Genomic DNA, 19,496 nt, shown 5'->3' with positions numbered 1-19,496 from the left:
CGAGAGTTGTCCAAATTAATGAGAGTTTGATTCCATTAAATAATGTATGCACCTGCCGGGACCAGAGGACGAGTCCGAATTATCCGATTTTCCGAATTAACGGGGGTAGAATTAACGAGGTTTTACTGTATCCTCACACCAACCAGCTCCGGAAATTTCATTCAGATCTCAACGTCAAGCCCTTCTGCAACACATGCTTGTCAATTGCCATGCCAATGTTTCATTCATCCACACCTTAGTTCCCTTTTGTCCCCTCTTACGATATTGTCAAATTCATCATTACGTCATCTCTGATTTGCTCAAAATGCCAGCATGGCGAAATTTTAGTGTCCAGAATACAGTTGAACCCCGTTTTAACAAAGCTGCACACGACACAAAAACATTCTTCGTTATAAGCACATATCTGTCACGAGTTGATACCGGCAATAAATATTTTAGGTTTACTCAGTTACATCCGATAATTCATTATACAGTAGACTTCCGTTATTTCGACTCCGGTTATTTTGATTACGACTGAAGGTCAATTTAGCACACATATATTTATATGGGGCCAAATTTTCGTTACTTCGGTACTGAAATTAGCCTTCGCTGGATTAATCAAACTTGGCTGGTCATCACGCACGCACACGAACTCAATGATAACCAGAGTGCTGACTTTGTTCAGGAGCTCTAATGTCACTTTTTCGTTAGTTTTCTAGTACGCATTCAATGTGGGGACATGTTACGAGTCGGGGCAAATACTGCCAAATGAATCAGCAGTGTGTCTTGATGTTTTTTTTCTGCCTGTTGCTTAATTCAAACCATCGAATAATTCGATGAATTTCAGCGGTCCTGTCAGGATCCAATTAACAGAAGTCGATTGTATCAGGGTTACACTGCAACACCCTCGTTCTCAGTCACAGCATTTACACCTATGCCAGCAACACTGCGGCCATGCTGCCATACCGTGACAGTCTCGACGGTGCGCGTCTTGCTGGAGATCGTCTGCGAGCTGACCACCTCGCCTTCCTGTTCCACAATGTCGTGGGGCGGTACCGCGCTGGTGGTCACAGTGGTGGCTGCAAAGTGGGCACCCACTGGCCCTGGCCCCTCGGCCACCTGGTAGGCCACCTTCCTCGTTTCTGTCGACACCACGGGCACGCTTGTCGTGCTACTTGTTTGAAGCGAGGACACACTCGCTGGGTCGTACTTGAGCGCCTCCGTCTTCACAATGGCCCTCTGCACGGGAGCAGGAACCAAAATGGCCAGGAAGTTAAAAGCAGGCTAGCTGACACCATCCCACATTTGCAAACTACAGTTAAACCTCTATATAATGAACTTGGTAAAATTGGCAATTGAACTTCATTATACTGAAATTTCGTTACATTTACATTCAATCTTTTATGCAAACAAGTACTGTCGCCAACAGATTTTTCTGACACGGAGAGGGCCACGAAGAAAAATTATCGGGCAATAGAAGAAAAACTAATTTTAAGGATAAAAACATTTCCGTTTGTTGAATTTGAGAGTCGGCAATCGGAGATACGAATTCACGCTGGGTCGACGATAACTTCAATCGAGTGTACAAAGTTATCGCATCACTGCCACCGTGGTTGATATGAGTCACGCACAGCGGGTAACACTATGAAGAGTGCAGGCAGATGGAACCGAACGCCTGGTCTGCCTCTCACTTTAACGAGACTCTGAAATTCGGGACTACTCTACCTTCAGCACTAAATGCTCGGGAAGACAGCACACATAAAGCCACGTCGATGCCGGCGACGACAAGCGGGTTCAACTGTATGTAGACACATTTGTGCGTCTGACCTCGACTCTCCAGCTGGGAGCCCTTCGAGAAGAAGGGCGCACAGCGTTTGGTCTGAATTTTTAGCTGTTTTCGTGGCGTGCCGCAATGTAATACTCTGCAGACACGACCGTCAGTATGCATTGTATTCACTGAGCATGTCAGTGGTTAAAATGGCCAAACCTGGTGAGGGGCCTTTTAAATACAAATCCAATACTCCTTTTCACGTTGATGCACCAATGAAACACACTGCAAATTAGGACCAACTAGAACACTGTTTTGTTAACATGATTTGGCCTGTATGCTTAGCTTGGGGCTGTACAATCTTTGGAGACTGGACATGTAGCAGTGCAAGATTTCAAAGTTGGTCCACATAAAATGAACCACACATCACTTAACTAGGACCTTGAAGCTAAAAAGGCAAGAACACGACGAACAAACTGGCAAATGACAGGGCATATTGAAATAGACTTGTAGAAACAAACAATCCTATGGAGACATGGCAAACAGCTCATGGCTGGCACAAGACTCGTAACTTTCAGCGCACTGCTATACGCAATTGGTGGCACAAAATGAACGTCTTTTCTGTGAGGGAGACAAAGGCTGATTCATGCCTGTTCGGGTGAAGTGGCCTTCCGAGAGTCCAGCAAAGGTTTGGACTGCAATGGAGACGTGGCACCAGGTGGTCTGATGCCAGACTTCTCTGCGCCACGGCTGCCGGCGTCAGCACCGCTGCTCCACGATGGCTGCTGGCTAGGCAGACCTGGAATGCGTGACTTGCTGGTGTCCTAAGAAAAAGAAGACCCAAACCAGGCAACCTAGTCACTGCACTGTCACCATGCATCAACTGGGGGCCACATTCTTAACTGAACACATTTGATGCATGTAGGACCTCCGAGTATGTCTTCATGATTGCTTTTCTTGCACAACTGTCACACAATAGCAGAAACCGGGTCATGGTTGTGATAGCCATGACCAAACACCAGCATTTTACTATTAGTATTACCTTAGGGCAGTGAGGAGCTAGATTCCTCCTCTTTGCCTTTAGGATGTTGCATGTGAACTTGCTGTGATGATTTAAATTAGTATTAGAGAACTGATATGGAAAACATGTCCAGCCTCAAACTCTAGTCTTTGGAGTAACAAGACAGGAGTAACACAAGAACGGGTAAACATGGTGATGATTGTATATTAATATAATCCATGCCATAATCATTGCATTCATGGCATACTATAACATAGTTATTTCTCCATCTCTTTTTGTACTGTTTTTGAGTCCTTCTGTTCTATATTTTTGCGTTCAACAGGCTACTTGTATGTTTTCATACAGTGCACCAAGCTAGGACTACTAATCTGGCAAAAGCCACTTGTACCAATAGAAATATGATTACTTGTCTTTGTAGTGTACCATGTGTGCTTTGCCTGTGGGCATCACGATGATGCTCACACCATCTTAAAAGCTAGCTCACACATTAAACAGCATCAACACTGCTGGATGTGTCCATGCTACTGAGCTGCTTGAGACAGACTTGATCCGTCCAGGTTCCTGAAATCTGCATCAAGCCCTCAAACAGCCACATACTGTGAAAGAACAGCTACCTTTTGCTGCAAATGAAGCTCCCCGGCTTTTCCTCCCGGCGGCGAACGGCTCGCTGCCAGCGAAGGCACCACGCCCACCACCTTGGGGCGGGTGGCGCCGTCCTTCTTGGTAGGGATCCGTGATGGCCGCGACGGCCGCTCCTCCCGGTATTCGTCCAGGCTGCTCTCCTGACGACTCGGATGAAGGCGAGTCCAGACTCTTGCCCGACACAGTTGTCGTCGTCGTCGTAGGCGCGGTTGTGACGGGACCCACAGCAGCACCGGGACTGGTGGGACTGCGGCCGGTGGGACTGTGGCCAGTGGGGCTGCGGCCAGTAGGGGCTACGGCCAGTGGGGCTGCGCCCGGACACCTCATTCCACCCCGGTGCGCCTGCCGTCCTGGTGGGTGAGTAGGTGAAGGCCAGACCCGTGGCCTGGCGCACTCCTCCGTCACCGCTGCCAGGTCGGGCAGTCGGCGACGTGGCTTGCCCGCCAGAGTCCACGGGAGGCGGGCTGTAGCTGAAACCACCGCCACGTGTCGGGCTGTACGGACGCTTGGAGTCGTCGGCTGGGACCTGTGACGTGGGGTGGGCCGAAACAACAGGGCAATTTCACGTGGGAGGTTACCAGCATCACCACTCACACGGACTGTCGGTAAATGCCTTCTCTAGTCAACCGATTCATGCCTTGCGAAGAGACGACACAGAAAAAAGCAATGCTGGAAGCAGGATGAGTGCTGTCTCACAGCTGTTATTTTTTGTTTTTCGAAAGCAACAACATAACCTCACAAGTGTATACAGAAAAACAAGAAAAGGAAAACAGAAACAAGCATAAATCAAACAAGGTGCCTATGCCACCATTCAACCTCTTTTTGGGATATGGTGAAAGCAACTGTAGTTAAAAGAGCTTGGTGTGTCAAGCAATTGAATTCCTTAATCTCCTCTCTTTTTTTACAGTGTGCAGCCACCTTTGTTGCACTCCCTGTGCTTTGTACTATCCCTCGGACCTTCTTGCACCATCTTTACTAAAAGTAAAAAATATGTGCTGTTACCACTCCTACTGCACAATTCCGTGGCACAAAAAGCAGTTGTAGGGGAAAAGAAGGGAGAAAGAAGTTCAGCAAACATGGCAGATGTTCACCGTCTATGACGTGTAGCTGAACAAATTTCCTCACATCTCAAGTTTTTCTTCATGCAATGCAAAAATTGAGCCCCTTGGATCACAATTTTTCTAACTTGAGAAAGAAGTTTTACGACCACATCACGAGGTCATCCGAGTCGGTTGTGTCCTCTAGCAGACACAGCAGTGTGTCATTCTACACACACACATGGCTCGTATTCCTTCTCTGTTCTCACATCCATGAGGTTGTTGAAAACAAAGGTTTTTTTTTTTTCTGCCAACAAATAATCATTTCATCCGCAATCTGTCGTGAATCTCTAACGAACATTGCTAAGGTAACATTAGTGTTGTGCAAATATTCAAATTTCGGAATAGTAGTTTCGAATATAGTGGTATTCGATATTCGCTTCGAAAAACAAATATTATTGAACTTACAAAACCGTATATTTTGGTTCCCACGCGCAGCTTTGCCACAATACAGTTAGGTTATGCAGTGAAGCATATCAGCAGTGCAGTGAAGCATACAAAGAGTGGAAAGGGGTACTGTATCGAGGCCAAGTATGCGTTCCTTAAATACATGTGCATGCGCAGTCCGCAGTCACAGTGTGAACACCGAGACGTCTAATGAATGTAACCAAGATGTCTAATCAGAATAAAAGCACTGGTGCAGCACTACCTTCTGTTTACATTTCTTCTAGTCATTGCAATAGTCAACATTTTTAATTGGTGCACTGGTTTACTTATGTGTTTGTTTCATTAACTTCCTACATGTACAAAGGTAGTTGCATCGTGTTTTGCTATACATTAACCTCTTTTAATGAGTTCATTAGGAGTGTCAAAGTGGAAGAAAGTGTATGTGTGGGAAGCCAGTCTCGTGGTGGAGGTGTGTGTCATAAATACACAGGCTGTCCCATGTAACTTGCACCAAACGTTAAAAATATGCAATTAAAAATACGCAAAGTGCCTCGGGCGGCCAGTCGCGCAGCAATTTTGCGTGTATTTGCGGGCTTCTTTCACACTCGGAAAAATACCTTTATGTAGCACGTATTGAGCCACAGAAAGCTGCAAAGTTGTTACCAACCAAATCTCCAAGCGACGGCAAACAACATAACCTTGGTTCCGTCCAGCTACCTGGCATTTGTATATTTTTTAAAAGTTTGGTGCAAGTTACATGGGACACCCTGTATACATATACAGTACAACTGACGGTTATATGCATATACATACAGGGTGTCCCAGCTATCATGCAGCACAATTTTAAAAAAAAGAGGAACGGCGTTACGCGAAGCAAACCTAGTGCATATTGTTTCCAGTACAGTGGAGCAGCCGGCAGTAATTTTTTCGTTACTGAGATTTCATTAGGTAATTGTAATTAATTATCTAACTCGAGAAGTACTGTCCTAATTATCAAAGTGTCAATGAGAAAGTTGTAGAGCAACATCAAAAACTCTGTTGCTCAATACGTGCTACATAAATGCGTTTTTTCGAGCGTGAAAGAAGCCCGCGAATACACGCAGAATTGCCGCGCAACTGTGTGTATAAATTTTGAAAGTGTTCGCTCAAACACTCTGGAAGTGCAACTGCTCCGGGCCAGCATCCGTCAATTAAGTCAATCAGTGACTTTGCCATGTGGTGAACGCGGCTTAAATAATGGATCCGGGACCTCAGAGGGGTGCGACGTAATGGTAACGTATTTCTCTTGTATTTACTGCTAGATCGCCACTTAATTTTTTTTTATCTTTGACATTTAGTTAACGAGCTTTAACCACAACAAATTCTTGGTCTCATTCCTTACACAGATCAATTAATTCCAACATGCAGTATTTCCTATGCATACGAATTTGCACTCACTTCTCTGCACAAGAGCTATTCGATATTCAATTATTAGAAAATGTTCATCCCAAGTTACTATCCACTTTGAATTCACTTCGAACTCAATATCCCCCTATTCGCACATGCCTGCTAAGCTAGCTTTGTGTAGGTTACAAGCTGAACCTCTCAAGCTATGGAGGAACCAGTGCAGGCTCGCTTTTTGTAACCACCTTCCACAAACTTTTTCAATTTCGGGATACACGTGTCTTACCTGGTACGTGTACTCCTTGGTATAAGGGCCCGACTGCCTGGCGGTGAAGCCACCCGGTGCCCGGCCAGCTGGGCGCGGCGTGCTGGTGTCCGCGGGTCCCACAGTGTCCTCCTGCATCGTGTCCCCGCCCGACTTAGCCGGTGCCGCGCCTTTCCCCGTCGTCGGAGGCCAAAACTGCGCTGCCGCAACACCCGCGGCAGTGCCCGCCCCCTTGCGGTAGCCTCCCACCTCGGGCGGCGTCTGCTCAGCGAGCGGCACTAACTTCTCACGAGACCGCGAAAGCTCCAGCCGCGTGACATCCTGGTCGCGGATGCTCTTCTCGGCGAAGCCACTCTCGAGTCGCGTCTCTGACTTGGTTGGCCGCAGCTGACGTTCCTCCTTCAGGCCGGACGACGCTCCCTTCGCGGGCACCCGGTCGTCGGTGACAAAGACTTCGCGCACCAGGCCCGTGCCGGGGTCCTCCAAGCAAATCACCCGCACCCCATCGTCAGTCTCGCCGCCGCCCGACAAGCTCTTCTTGACGTGCGGCTCTTCTTTCGGCGATGTTCCCGGCGCCACTTTCTTGGCTAATGCCTCTGCTTTGACGCCTGGCTCCCCGATGCCGCCGTGCGAAACCTTACCCTCGGCGGTTTTCGATGTCACTGGTTGTGCAGTTTTCGTGGCCGCAGCTTCAGCAGCCTTTGAGGCGGCCTGCAAACCCTTCTTTGCGTGCTCGACTCCGCTTGCGGGGCGGGCTTCCTTGGACGCCTGAACGGTTGCGTCAGAGTTGGTCGCAGAGTGCGGGGGATTGGAATGCCGTCAGGGTAGCCATGCAGACAGCACGGTGACGTTAGGAGAGGAAGGCGTGCGTGTGGAGAGAGGGGGCAAGGGAAAGAGAGAGAGAAAGAGAATACAAAGGGATGTTAGCAGGCACGCTGCAGGAGGCTCGTGCATGCAAAGGTGTGCCCGCGCTGCATTTGCAAATGCTGAGAGCTATCGCATTCGTCCACGCATCACTCACTAACAATACAAAAGAAAAGGTCGTCGAGCATGTGCTCTCGTTAGCACTGCCCGGCAGGCAAGAGCAGGCACAAGAAGAATTGGTAGGACTCAAGAGGCTGGGGCAGGTCTACTAGTACAGTCCCAACTAACTAATCTGGACTGAGAAGAATTGGCAGCGCTTGAGAGTCTTGGGTGGGTCTACTACAGTAGTCCTAACTAACTAGATGATGTGAACCGAGTTCTCACCTTCACATGCAGGCTTAACTGCGAACTTAATACTAACGTTCACCGAGTTCTGTCTAGGGAGATTAGCTCCTGATCTGCAGAAGGCGGAGCGAAGAACACCCGCAGTGCGTGCATGTGCTTGCTCATCTGCACACAATGCTGCATTTGAAACTGCAAAGCACAGCTCGCGTGAGATGGTGCCCTGTGGTGAACAATGCCCTGAGATAACAGTTTTGTAAATTAGCAATTCAATGGAACCGAGTCAACGCACTGAACATGCGCTAGGACCTGTACACACAAAGACTGTAAACAAAGCTAAACAAACACACAGTGACAGATTCTGCAATTCTGAGGTCACAGGGCATCTGCTTCAAATGTAGTTAATAAAGTAGGGCTAGTTAGGAGCACAAACACATAGCACATTACAATAAATTTGAATGGATGTAGGCTCCAATTAGCTGCCTGCTCCAAGATGCGATATTAGGTGCAGATTGCTGCAAGTAAATCTCTTAGGTGCACTGCCCTGCAAAGCCTGAAAAACTGCAAGCAATATGTTCTCATTGCTTGAATAAAAGCCAGGCTACGAAAAGCGCAAAGGTCCAATTGATGCAGGACATGAACTGCCACTTAAACTTTGTCATTGGCTTTCCTCAATATATGCGCCATTTATTAGAGACTTCAAACATGCATACCATCTATCGGCCTGAAGAGCGCGAGCCATGACCTAGTAATTCTAGAGCCGACACTCAGATTCAAGGCTAAAGTGCAAGGCACTCTGAAGAATTAAAAAACTTTATCCCGCTCATGACGTCCTAACTTTTCCTCTCTGTGAACAAGATAACAGTAGTGATTCAACACCAATAAAACAGAAAGGCATGGAGAATGACGGAATAAGGGGCTCTGTCATGTCCTATCTGACACACACAGAAAATAACACCTAACATATAATAAAAAGATGAAAAAGCTCAAGTATTCCAAATGTCAGATATTCTTGACTCTGAAAACTGCAACAGTGTCGCAGGTATAAAAGCCAAATTGCCAGTGCAAACAAGATATCCTATCGTGTTCTTGATGCTGTACCTCCATACATAATTTTTTTTTTCTTGGCAGAACCTTCAAAAAACTTCACCCCAAAATACATTTGTCATATATAATATTCATTACACGTATATATATTTATTACATGCTACTGGCCAGAAAAATTTCAGATTTACTTTGTCTTACCTCAAAATTTATTATATCTGTTATTATTATTAGCAGTAGTAGTTTAAAGGTCAAAGCCAGGAACATGAGTTTATTTTGCCTCAGGATCAGCAAATTTCACTGACATCAACTCATACTCCTACGAGTTAGGAACCAGGCCGACTGAGTCCATTTCTTCATCATACTTTGGCACGGGCACGGTACAATGTAACATAAATATCAAGTACGGGGTTGAACTAAACTAACAATCACACAGTTTCAAGCTGAGCATTATAACCACTACTTCGCAGCAACATTGCGAAAGCGACTGCAGAATATTTGCATCATGAAATAATCTTGCCACATTACTATTAGAAAAAAAATTTATGTTTACGTGAAAGTCATACTGCATATCAAAGTATGTGCGTGGGACATTATGAAGAGCCCTGCTCAGCTGCAGCAAAGTGTTGCTTGAATTACGCTGGATTTAACGCACATTTCAAATATTACTTAGGCAGTGAAGCACAAGAAGGTTTCGCCTTTTGCACCACAACACATGCTCAGCTATTAAGTACGCCGAGTTCCAACACCCCAGCACATGCACACATCTCACTCTGACTGGACAACGTGCCCAACAAATGCTGTTCACAGTAGCCGAGTTACGGGAATAATATGCCACTGAAGTCCGTTTTTTTTTTCACCTCCAGATGTTAAACTTCTGGCACTTAATTTAGTATATGTTTACAGCTACTGCCTTGAAAGTCTGCTCTGAAACAATTACTGGTTATTCGCTCCCATATGCAAGTAGAAAAAAAATGTATTAACTGCATTACGAGTGTGAGGCACTGATGAAAGAAAGGCACTTCTCTCTCAGCAACTACTACGCCGTGCAAGCAATGCGTCGATCAGTGCGAACCAGATTTCCCCGCAAGATGACTCTACCGCTTAAATGTGCTTCCCTTTTTGCCGGCATGCAATTGCATCGTGCAGTGTCGTCTTACGAGCAGTAAATTAGAGTCGCCACACGGCTTCATTACTGCAGGCATTCTCAAACGAGCTTAAGCGGTTGCATTAATGCAAACTATTAGAGGTAAAAATGACAGACTGGTTAGAGTGAGTGCGGTGAGGTATGGGCACTGTACGCTCCACGTGCATTGTGGGGGAGCTGCAGCCACATTTTCAGAAAGCGAAAAAAGACACTTGGTACGCGGCGTAACGTCGGAGTCCCCCCCGTCACGAGAGCCATCCCACCACACCAACCGAGATTCGCTGAAGAAGCACTCCCCAACACCCCCTCCAAGGTTTCAACAAAACAAACCACACACATGGATACAAACAGAACATGGCTCCTAAGAGGCTGTGTTCTTGATTGATCGCTTTTGGGGACGCCTGCTTTCGACGTGAGCCAAACAGCTGAACCAGTGGATGCATACATAAGAAAGTTGCAACTGCGCATGGCGGCATTAATTTTACACTGCAAAAGTGCAGAGTGTTCATAACTCCTCAGTGGAAAAAGACAAAAAAGAAGCACATTTCTTTAAATTATGGGAAATATCGTAATTATATAAACTACGAGACACAGCTAACTTGTGCATTCTGCACATCCATGCTAGAGGTGAACATGCCGTGGTGGCACACCGGTCAAGCAGGGGGTTTGATGAGTGAGAAGCTGATGGCAAAGCCACGACGAGAGAACACTGGTGGCAAGCGTGCGGTAAGAACAGGCTGCACATCATCACGATCACTTGGGACCTGACGAAAAGAGCAACCGCGATAACGCTAAGCCTGTTCTTACCGAATGATTGACGCCAGTGCCGGCACAAAAGTCACCTCGCAGACTGAAGAGAGAAAAAAAAAAAACGCAACTGCTATCTGCAACAGCAACTTTACGCAGTTTACGACTTTACTTTGACGTAATAGGAGAGCGTGCACGCATTCTCCTAGCACGGGAGAGTCCTAGTAAAGAAGGGCGGCCGGCACTTGGTCGGCACGGTGGCCCAGTGTCGAATTCGCGTTTCTGTTAGCTCGCTTTTCTTTCTGTCTTTTGTTTCGCCATGTACGATGGGCCCAAAGTCAAGTTATATGCCTGCTGCGGGACAGAGAGTTTATCTGCTCACAAAATGAAAATGCTGATCAGACACCGATAAACTTTGACATGCCTATGAGCAGGATGGTTGAGGAAAGACGCGCACGCAGCGTGCTTGTCAAAACAACAGGTGCTGAAAAGCAGCACTTCAATGTTATGCTCGAGATGATGGCAGACGGCGGAGGCGGCTGCAAGGACGAGCAGTTGTGGAATCACGATATGTGTGAAGCAATCAGCGACCTGGACGACAGGTCTGGTGGTTCTGATGCAAAGTGAAGCGCAATAAAAATGCTGTTACAGTTTGAAAATTGTATACGTGTATCTTTACTGAAAAGATAAGTTATCTAATGTATTTTTGAAATCATTACTGTCTTACTTTTAATTTTTTTTTTTTCAGTTTCAAAACAGTTCCCATAAAATTTACCCTGCATAATAAACGCATCCCCCAACTTTGCTTCAGTTTTTGGGGAAAAGAAGCGCATTGATTTCACAACTACATACAATATTTCCTTTTTTGTAGGTTTTCCCTATGTTCTGTAAGTAGAAAAAGGGTTGAAGCAAGCTTTCGATATATTAAACCAAGCCGGCACATCCTGCAGGGGTTACACAAACTCATGACAGCAGAGAGGAACCGCGCCAAAGCTACAGCTTCGCAAAAGTGAACATGTTTTGCCAAAAGCAATCAATCTAGAACACAGGCCTAGACTGTCCTTTAGCCGTGAGGAACTGTTCAATGCCTTAAACCTACATCTAAAGCCAGTGCACGTACTTACCTAAAGATAGCACAGATAGGATGCAAGCCTGCAAATAACGAGTGAGCAGGAAATCCAGGCCAGCCTTTTTTTTTTTAGTTTGTTTTGGTAGACAGACCAGACAGTCCCACAGGCACCAACGTTCCTTTTCTGAGCATAATGCGCACACAACTACAATTGCGGATCAGTGTTCTTAGATGCTCAATCCACTTTGAACTTGCTCTATAACTAAGAGTTAACCAACTGCAGCATCACCGTCCATCACAGATAGCATGTGCATAAAAAGTCGCTGAAAATTTTGACATCACACTGTGTCTGTCTTAGTTGGTTTTCCGACATAATCAGCATGTGCTACTCCACAAGTACAGTCCGAACCCGTTTATAACAAACTCGATAGTTTCACGAAAAGTGGTCGTTATATCAGTAGTTCGTTATAGATGGACTCCCACCCTTAAAAATGCTCAAAAATAATCACACTGAAGCTGGCGTTCAGCAGCTACAATTCGACGGTACATTGGTCTGAAAACCAGATTATCAGTGTTATTTCTGTTCCCGGTGCGTTCGCGCTCCTAGCTGCAAATTTCTGTTAGAAAGGCCCGTCTAAAGAACGAAATGCGCCGGTGTATAGCTCTTTCAAAGCAGTGCCCGGTTCCGATCACCTGTCACTTTGAAACTGCAAGCGCAGCCGCCATTTTTTATTCGAGAGCTTGTGATATATCTTACTACTAGCAGGACATGACTATACTCTGCACAAGAGAGCTAAGCGTTCTTTCTAGTTGACTGGAAGTGTAACTTTGAAAACTTCGGAAACTACTGCGGCATGCCGCCATTCTGCGAAGGTTTCCGACATCATGGTCTCGGCATTACAGCTGTGCATCAGCCACACAAGAACTGTAAAATTACGTTATCTATGTCACTTTGGGTGAAAAAAATGTTCGAAAGGTAGAATATCACCGCAAACCGTTGTCAGCAATCGGCAACGCGTAAACAAGGTGCTGCTGAACCTTGATCTCCTGATAACGGCATGGTAACCGCCGACACTTTGCAACACTGCGTGGCAGCAGTGCATGGTGCAGCGTTCTCGCCGACTCGAGCCGCGTGCATATCGACAGTAACGACAGAAACGCTCACACGGCCGTTGATCTCATGGTGGAAGGACATAGACGGTCGTTCCAAATTGTTGAAATAGGCGTCGGGCACATGGTGCCGCACAGACAACTGTGCAAAAAAGCGACTGCGGCCATCGTGACATCCCATAACGCAACGGCGCATGCGCCCGTGCATGCCCCACGCCATGCAGTCTATGCTGTACGCCTCCTCCCTGGTGGCGTGCCTTGAAAGCGAGTAACCTTCTTCGCGGCTTCCGAAATCTGTGTGCAGCAGTCACTCGCTCATTTCGAAGGCCGTTTCATCATCGCGGTCGGACTCGAGCTGGGCACGCACTACCGTGCATCCAGTTTGGTCACGCTGCCATACTTTGGCACTTCGTGTGCACCCTCTTTTTACCATGACCGAGTTCGAAGCATTCGTTGTAACAGTATGACGATTTAAAAAAACAAACATCCGTGATAATAGGCAGGGTCGGAAAATTGTAAATGCACTGAAATGTGGTCGTTATAACCAATAAATTGTCATACCTGGGATCGTTATAAGTTGGTTTGACTGTATATTGCCAAATGGCATCATTTTACTGTTTTGCCGGCATATGTTTTCACCAGATAATCACGGTTATCAAGGTGTCACTCAGCACAAGATGTGCGTGCCTACACAATCTGACTTCCTCTTAGAAGATAAGTTAATAAGTGAATATTTAAATATTTAAAAAATTTCTAATATCAATTTGAATCTCTGGGTATTCAATTCAGCCTCAAAATCAGAATAACAGCTGTACAAAACTTTGAACATTTCTTCCAGACAGTTTTTCAACAATTTGCACCAACATGCGGATGACTCACGAGCAAATTCAAAGCAAACGAGCATCATTTCCCAATTTAATCACAAATCAATGGTCCACTAACGCAAAGCAGTATTGCACAGTACCCAGAAACCATCTCAAAATTACTCGAAAGCCACACAACTTGTATTTGATTTGCTGTCACCAATATCCAAACTGCATTGAATTCAGTTGCAGAAATCGCCATTTGCACTCATGTGCAAATCGGTCCCATCAAAAACGCCACCACCACAACACCAGCTAAGAACCCACCATTTCCATGCAAGAAAGGTGACGAAGATGATAAAATGTCATCAGACGCAAAGAAGGCACTTGGAGGAAACAGACAGAAACAGGGCGCTAATTACTGACCCCGTCTTCGTGGAGGGGACTCCTGTCTTCAGGCGTCTTCGCTTCTTGGCTGAGGCGCTGGTCCTTCTTGATATCCATGGGCAACATGACTGCCACACCACCGACGGGGATAGTCCTCTGCATGCATTGAGAGGGAGAGAGTGAGATAGCTGGTTGTTTATGGTTCTATATTTATGGTTCGGTAAAAGAAAAGAGGGAGAGAGGAAAATTTCTGCTGGCCACAATATCCAACTGTGGTGACTGACACCTGAACAGAGGCCAGCAGAGAGGGTATGGGAGAACAGAACAGGAAAGGAGTTAAGGAGATAAAAAAGACTATTTACATATTATGTATATACAAACTTTGTGGGGGGTCCATTCTGTGTGAGGCTAAGGCTGAAAGCAAGCTCCGGATTTAGCCACACACAGTCATTCCGACGCACTCCCCACCCATAGTGCGTGCAATCGCAGCTACGTAGGGTTCGGGCGAATAAGGCAACAAGCCAGACAATTCAACAACATTTATTGCTGTGAGCAATAGATGTGGGGTCTCACACGTGCTCTTGGGACAAAGGAACGACAACACAGTAGTGCAAACAGTCAAAAGGGCATTTATTGCACCTTTCATACACTAATGCATGCTAGCCGAATTAATAGCCATAGAACATTCACACAGGCGCGCGACAAATCAAGGAAGTGCGACTAACCGCGACTGGATAGCGAGCGAATATGTTCGCCCCATGCTATGACACCATCGCCTAGCCGTTCACGTGTACGGTCACGCGAACGGTGGCATGTTCGAATGATCCGTGTTCGTCCATATCGGTGCCCTGCTCCTAGCCACGCGAGACGGTCTCGTGAAGTGTGGATCGGTGCACGCGCGGGACGTCCGTATCGCTCACTGACCCCAACCCGAAGAGGAACAGCCTTCTCCCTTTTCCGCCCGTGTAACCCCCCGCCATCAGGTGGCGTTAGCAGCGTAACACTAGCGCCATCTCTCGTAATACGCTGCAACTCCGCCGCCATAAAGCTACGCGGCGAAGCCGGATTACAGGAGATGGAAGCCATGCGGGGAAAACAACATCAGAGGACGCGTGAGAGTTGCGTCCCCACAACTTCAAGACTAAGTTAAAATGTTCATCTTAGTTTACATGAGAACCACCAACCGTACAGATTGAATGTGCTTGCATATTTAACCACTCATTCACTTAGTGCATACACCAGCCCTCAATGAGCGAACAAGTTCTCTGAAAACTCATGAGGAAGGTGCAGATTTTGCAGTTGATAAAAATTTGGTGCGATCACTAATTTACCCCGCATAATAAACGCACCCCCAACTCTGCTTCGATTTTTGGGGGAAAAAAGTGCGTTCATTACTCGAGTATATAAGGTAAATGCGTGTCAGGGATGGACTTTCTTTTTCCAGGTTCGAGGGCCAATTTTCAGGGTACGGCCACACATGCAATGTAGAAATGTTTTTTTTTTTCGTTTAAGAACAACATACCAATTAGCGAACGATAGGTGCTTATTGCAGATTGTATCACCTACGCTCAATTGTCGTCACCCGCCAAGTTGTCCGACTCCAAGCTGGTGCTGTGCACCCGTACTTGGCACTTCGACAAAAGGAAAGGTCCTTCGTCTTCAAAAATCTTTGTATCCTGTCAACACTAGCTTTGAAGTCCTCGTGCGGTATGTTCTTTGCACACACCAATACTTGCGTTTTCACGTGCAGCATGTCGTTGTCAATGCACAGCCATTGTTCTACACTTCCATCACATAGCAGAGGGACTCTTCTTCCAGTTCAGCAAACTTGCACGGCTTGCCTCGGAAAGCACACCTTTTGCAGCTTGTGCTCCCCGCTGCATCCTTTCGATTGCACCATCGTCGAACCACTTCTCGTCCATGTAGAATTTTCTGCCTGCCGCATGCTTGCCATGTTCTTGAGCGAACTCGGTGACTTTCAACTTAAACCCAGCCGTGCAGCTATTTAAAGTGTTTGCACATCGTGCTAAAATCGTAGCGATAAGCGGCAACTCAGGAGCAAAAAAAAAAAGGAAACGGCACACAAAAGTAAAACAACGGACAAAGCCAGGGCTGGTGATGCTGATGCCAATGGCCAATATGGATAGCGCAAGTTTGCGGAGGAGGGAGAGAAAAGCTGAAGCCCTAAAAGCCGCATTCTCGCGTGCCATCTGTAGGCTGCGCCTGAAAGCTCCCCCCCGCACGCGCAGGTTCCTTCACAGACATACCGTCAGTGGTGCCGACAACGGGGTTGACTTGTGATACATGGTAATTAGTCGATTATAATTAACTAAAATTCATTCATTCACTTTTTCAGCAGGCTCATCATAATTAGAAAGTTGAAGCGAGCTCTCCATACAAGCCATAAAGCTTTTGGATCTGGAAAAATGCAAATACCTGCGGAACTGTGACACGACGCAATTTCGGCTATCAGAGCGCCCAAAACCGAAACTGGGAGGCTGCAGCGAGCGCAACGCAGTGCCCCTTGAGGCGACATTCTGCTTACATCCCCCAACAGCAGCAGCCAGCATGCTGTGACAACAAGGACTTTTGCGTTAAATCCGCAAAATTTGTTTTCCTATGTCGGCTGCGAGCAAGCAACCTGCAACACCACCCACACCCACCTTTGTCTCCTTCTTGGGCGGTGTTTCGGTGGTAGGGCTCGGTCCCTGCTCAGGCGTGGCCTTGGTGGCATAGCGAGGGACATCGGCCGATGCAGTCTCCTCACTGGGCGAGCGCCGAAGGGCGCCCGTCAGCGTGTGCCGTTTGCTCTCCTCCTGCGCTGCCGGTCGTGGCGGGTACGTCAGGGCTGCGTCAGTGAGGAAAAGTGGCGCTCAGCGTCCCTGGCGGTGAATTCCACTCTGATTGATCTGACAGCAGGTGACTGAATCAGTGAGCAAGCACTTGGGATTTCACAGATCCAAATCTGCTTGTGAAAAACAAAGCGCTCCTTGCCAAACCCCTGTGGTAGTTTGCCACGAATGGCCAGTTCAGGAAAGTGGTATCCAATTTCCACTGAATTGAAGCTTTTATGGTTATTGGGGCACCAGAGTAACGTCAGTGCTGTCACTGCTGCCAGTCACTGCTTAACTGCAATTCAAGTGTCACATAAGCAGACAATAAAAGCCACATCTTAAAAGGCATGATGTTGTGTGCTCGTGATTATATGAAACTCTAACATCAGACAGAATCTTCCTCTCTCAGTAGGTAAAGAATCTGCACCTTCAAAGCTATTCAACCTTTTTGAACCTTATAATCGTCTTGCTCTTTGCCCCAAAACAAGACCTAACAAAAACAATCAACTTCACAACCAGGTTGTCAAAGAACCTGACTTGTGTGGTTATACTGCCAGGTTATTTGAGAACCTAAGCTCTGATGTTCTACCACCAAGCTATCGAAGATTAGATAACCTGACCACTGAAGTTACCATATGTTCGCGCGTATAACCCGCCCTTGCATATAACCCGCACCCCTGACATTGAACTCCACAAAAAAGAAAAAAACAACCTCGCGTATAACCCACACGCTTATCCGAAAAAATGAGGACTAGAAAGTTACAACTCGGCGCAGTCATCAATTCGTTTTCTAAACAAATTTGTCAGTGCTGTCGTTCGATTCACTGTTGCCATCAGAGGATTCGTCGCCGCTCTAAAAAACGTAATGGTCTTCGGAACCATCTCGCAGCAGCTCTGTTGCAGATTTCTTCAGCAGCGGCTACAATCTTGTTTCTCTTTCACTCTGAAAGACTGCCGCCGAGGCACACTCATGATGCCTAAACAAGGCTGGCCAACTGTGCAAACTGGGCGTACAAGAAACGGCACCTGACTCATGCGAAAAGCATGCGAAAAGCCTCGAACCAGACTATGAATGTGGATCTGACTATAACTTGTGTTGGCTTCTTATTGGCTTGACACACGTCGATGTCGATAGGCATGCGGACAATGCGGACTGTGCACGGTAGGCCGCGCGTTGCCGTGAAGCCGACCCCCGCACCCTCCCTTCGCGAATATTCGCAGGTAACCCGCACCCCCCCCTTTTTGAACAATTCTTTTTTTAAATTTTGGTGTGGGTTATATGCAAGAAAATACGGTACATCCCGGGACATAGCAGCTCATAATGTGGCTCTCAATAAAACAAACACCTTCAATTTTATCTGCGCTTCGGTACTCACTTTGTGAAGAGAATCGTTTGTTGCTGCGTGTCCGCTCGAAGTGGGGCGGCGGACGGTCGATGCGGGCACTTGCCTGCCTCGTCTGGTACTGGGTTCGGCCGGAGTATCGGAACTTGGAGCCGAATCGGGGAAGGAATAGTCGGGGCTTCACCGCGGGCTCAGGTGACATGAGCCTGTTGCAAGAACACAAATAAAAGATATAATTCTTTTTTTTTTTCATTTGCACCAAGCCAAACAAAGAATGATGTCTTTTCATCCCAAAAAGTGCCCGTCATCATCCCAAAAACACATATAACAACCGAGAAAAGCTTCCATCATCAAAAGGGCAGTTTCCTGAGCTGTTTCAGAAAAACTGTGTCTACACCTCTGTCCTACCAGCGCTGATCTTGTTCAGCAATTGATCTGTATGCCCGCCTACACATCCTAAAGTGACTTGGTGGTTGCTGAAAGATATAGCCAATCCTCTGGGCCACAGTAAATGAACAGTGCAGTCCACTGTTAGAGGGAATGTTCTACTGCACGGATCTCACTTTGCTGGTGCTCTAGCTGCAAGTGCTGGCTGTAGCAGTGTCAGTGAACCACACAAGTGCTTGGAAAGATGCCAGCAAAACCAACCACAAGTCATCCGCTGCAAGCCTGGCGATTAGCACACTTGAAAGAGGGAACAATTCGCCCATTATCTGCACTCGCGTGTTCCCTTTAACAGTGGGCTGCACCGTACCTGCAGAAGGACTATTGTCACTGCGTCAGAAACTATGAATGCCCATAATTTGTTGGTGCCACACACCAATAGAAGTCGAACGCAAAGCCCAGAAGACAACCAACCCACAAGAATGGTGCTATGAATGGAAGAGTCAAGAAGGCATCGCTTGCATTGAATGTGACTTGACTGGCACCGTGAGCCCTGCTTGGCCACTGCTTCCAGTAACATCCCAGTCAACAGGTGTGCCAAGAAAGAAAGTCCGCAGTACCAATTATCACACATAGAAAGATAAATAATTACAGTTTTATGGTTTAACGTGCCAAAACTGTACAGTGGGTCACGAGGAGGCGCCACAGTGGAGGGCAACGGAGTAGTTGTGACCAGCTCGGTGTTGTTTTTTTTTTTTTTTTTTTTTTTTTTTTTTGGAATTGCACCTAGTACACGAGTATTCCTGCATCCTGCCCTCATTGAAATGTGGCTGCTGCAGCCGGGAGTGAAACCCATGACTTCATGCACAGCATGACTCAG

At 46.8% G+C, this 19,496-nt stretch overlaps 1 protein-coding gene across 2 annotated transcripts in view; it reads right to left on the bottom strand.

The window, feature by feature from the left end:
• Positions 1-1,060: 1,060 nt before the first annotated feature.
• The window catches only part of LOC119431405 (protein 4.1), a 36,665-nt gene continuing 18,229 nt past the window's right edge, over positions 1,061-19,496 (bottom strand). The window contains exons 10-16 of one of the 2 annotated variants that reach the window (XM_037698898.2): positions 18,266-18,438; positions 16,719-16,903; positions 14,095-14,211; positions 6,564-7,310; positions 3,383-3,936; positions 2,398-2,571; positions 1,061-1,218 (exon numbers count right to left, since the gene is read on the bottom strand). In XM_037698898.2, coding sequence (XP_037554826.1) covers positions 1,206-1,218; positions 2,398-2,571; positions 3,383-3,936; positions 6,564-7,310; positions 14,095-14,211; positions 16,719-16,903; positions 18,266-18,438 — 1,963 coding nt within the window. In that variant the 3' untranslated portion in view covers positions 1,061-1,205. The remainder of the gene's footprint in view (positions 1,219-2,397; positions 2,572-3,382; positions 3,937-6,563; positions 7,311-14,094; positions 14,212-16,718; positions 16,904-18,265; positions 18,439-19,496) is intronic. The other variant, XM_037698899.2, reaches the window with a different exon arrangement.

This window comes from Dermacentor silvarum, chromosome 10, assembly GCF_013339745.2.
Source record: "Dermacentor silvarum isolate Dsil-2018 chromosome 10, BIME_Dsil_1.4, whole genome shotgun sequence".
Lineage (NCBI taxonomy): Eukaryota > Metazoa > Arthropoda > Arachnida > Ixodida > Ixodidae > Dermacentor > Dermacentor silvarum.
Note: the sequence above shows the minus strand (reverse complement) of the source record. Positions and strands in the feature narration are given on the sequence as shown.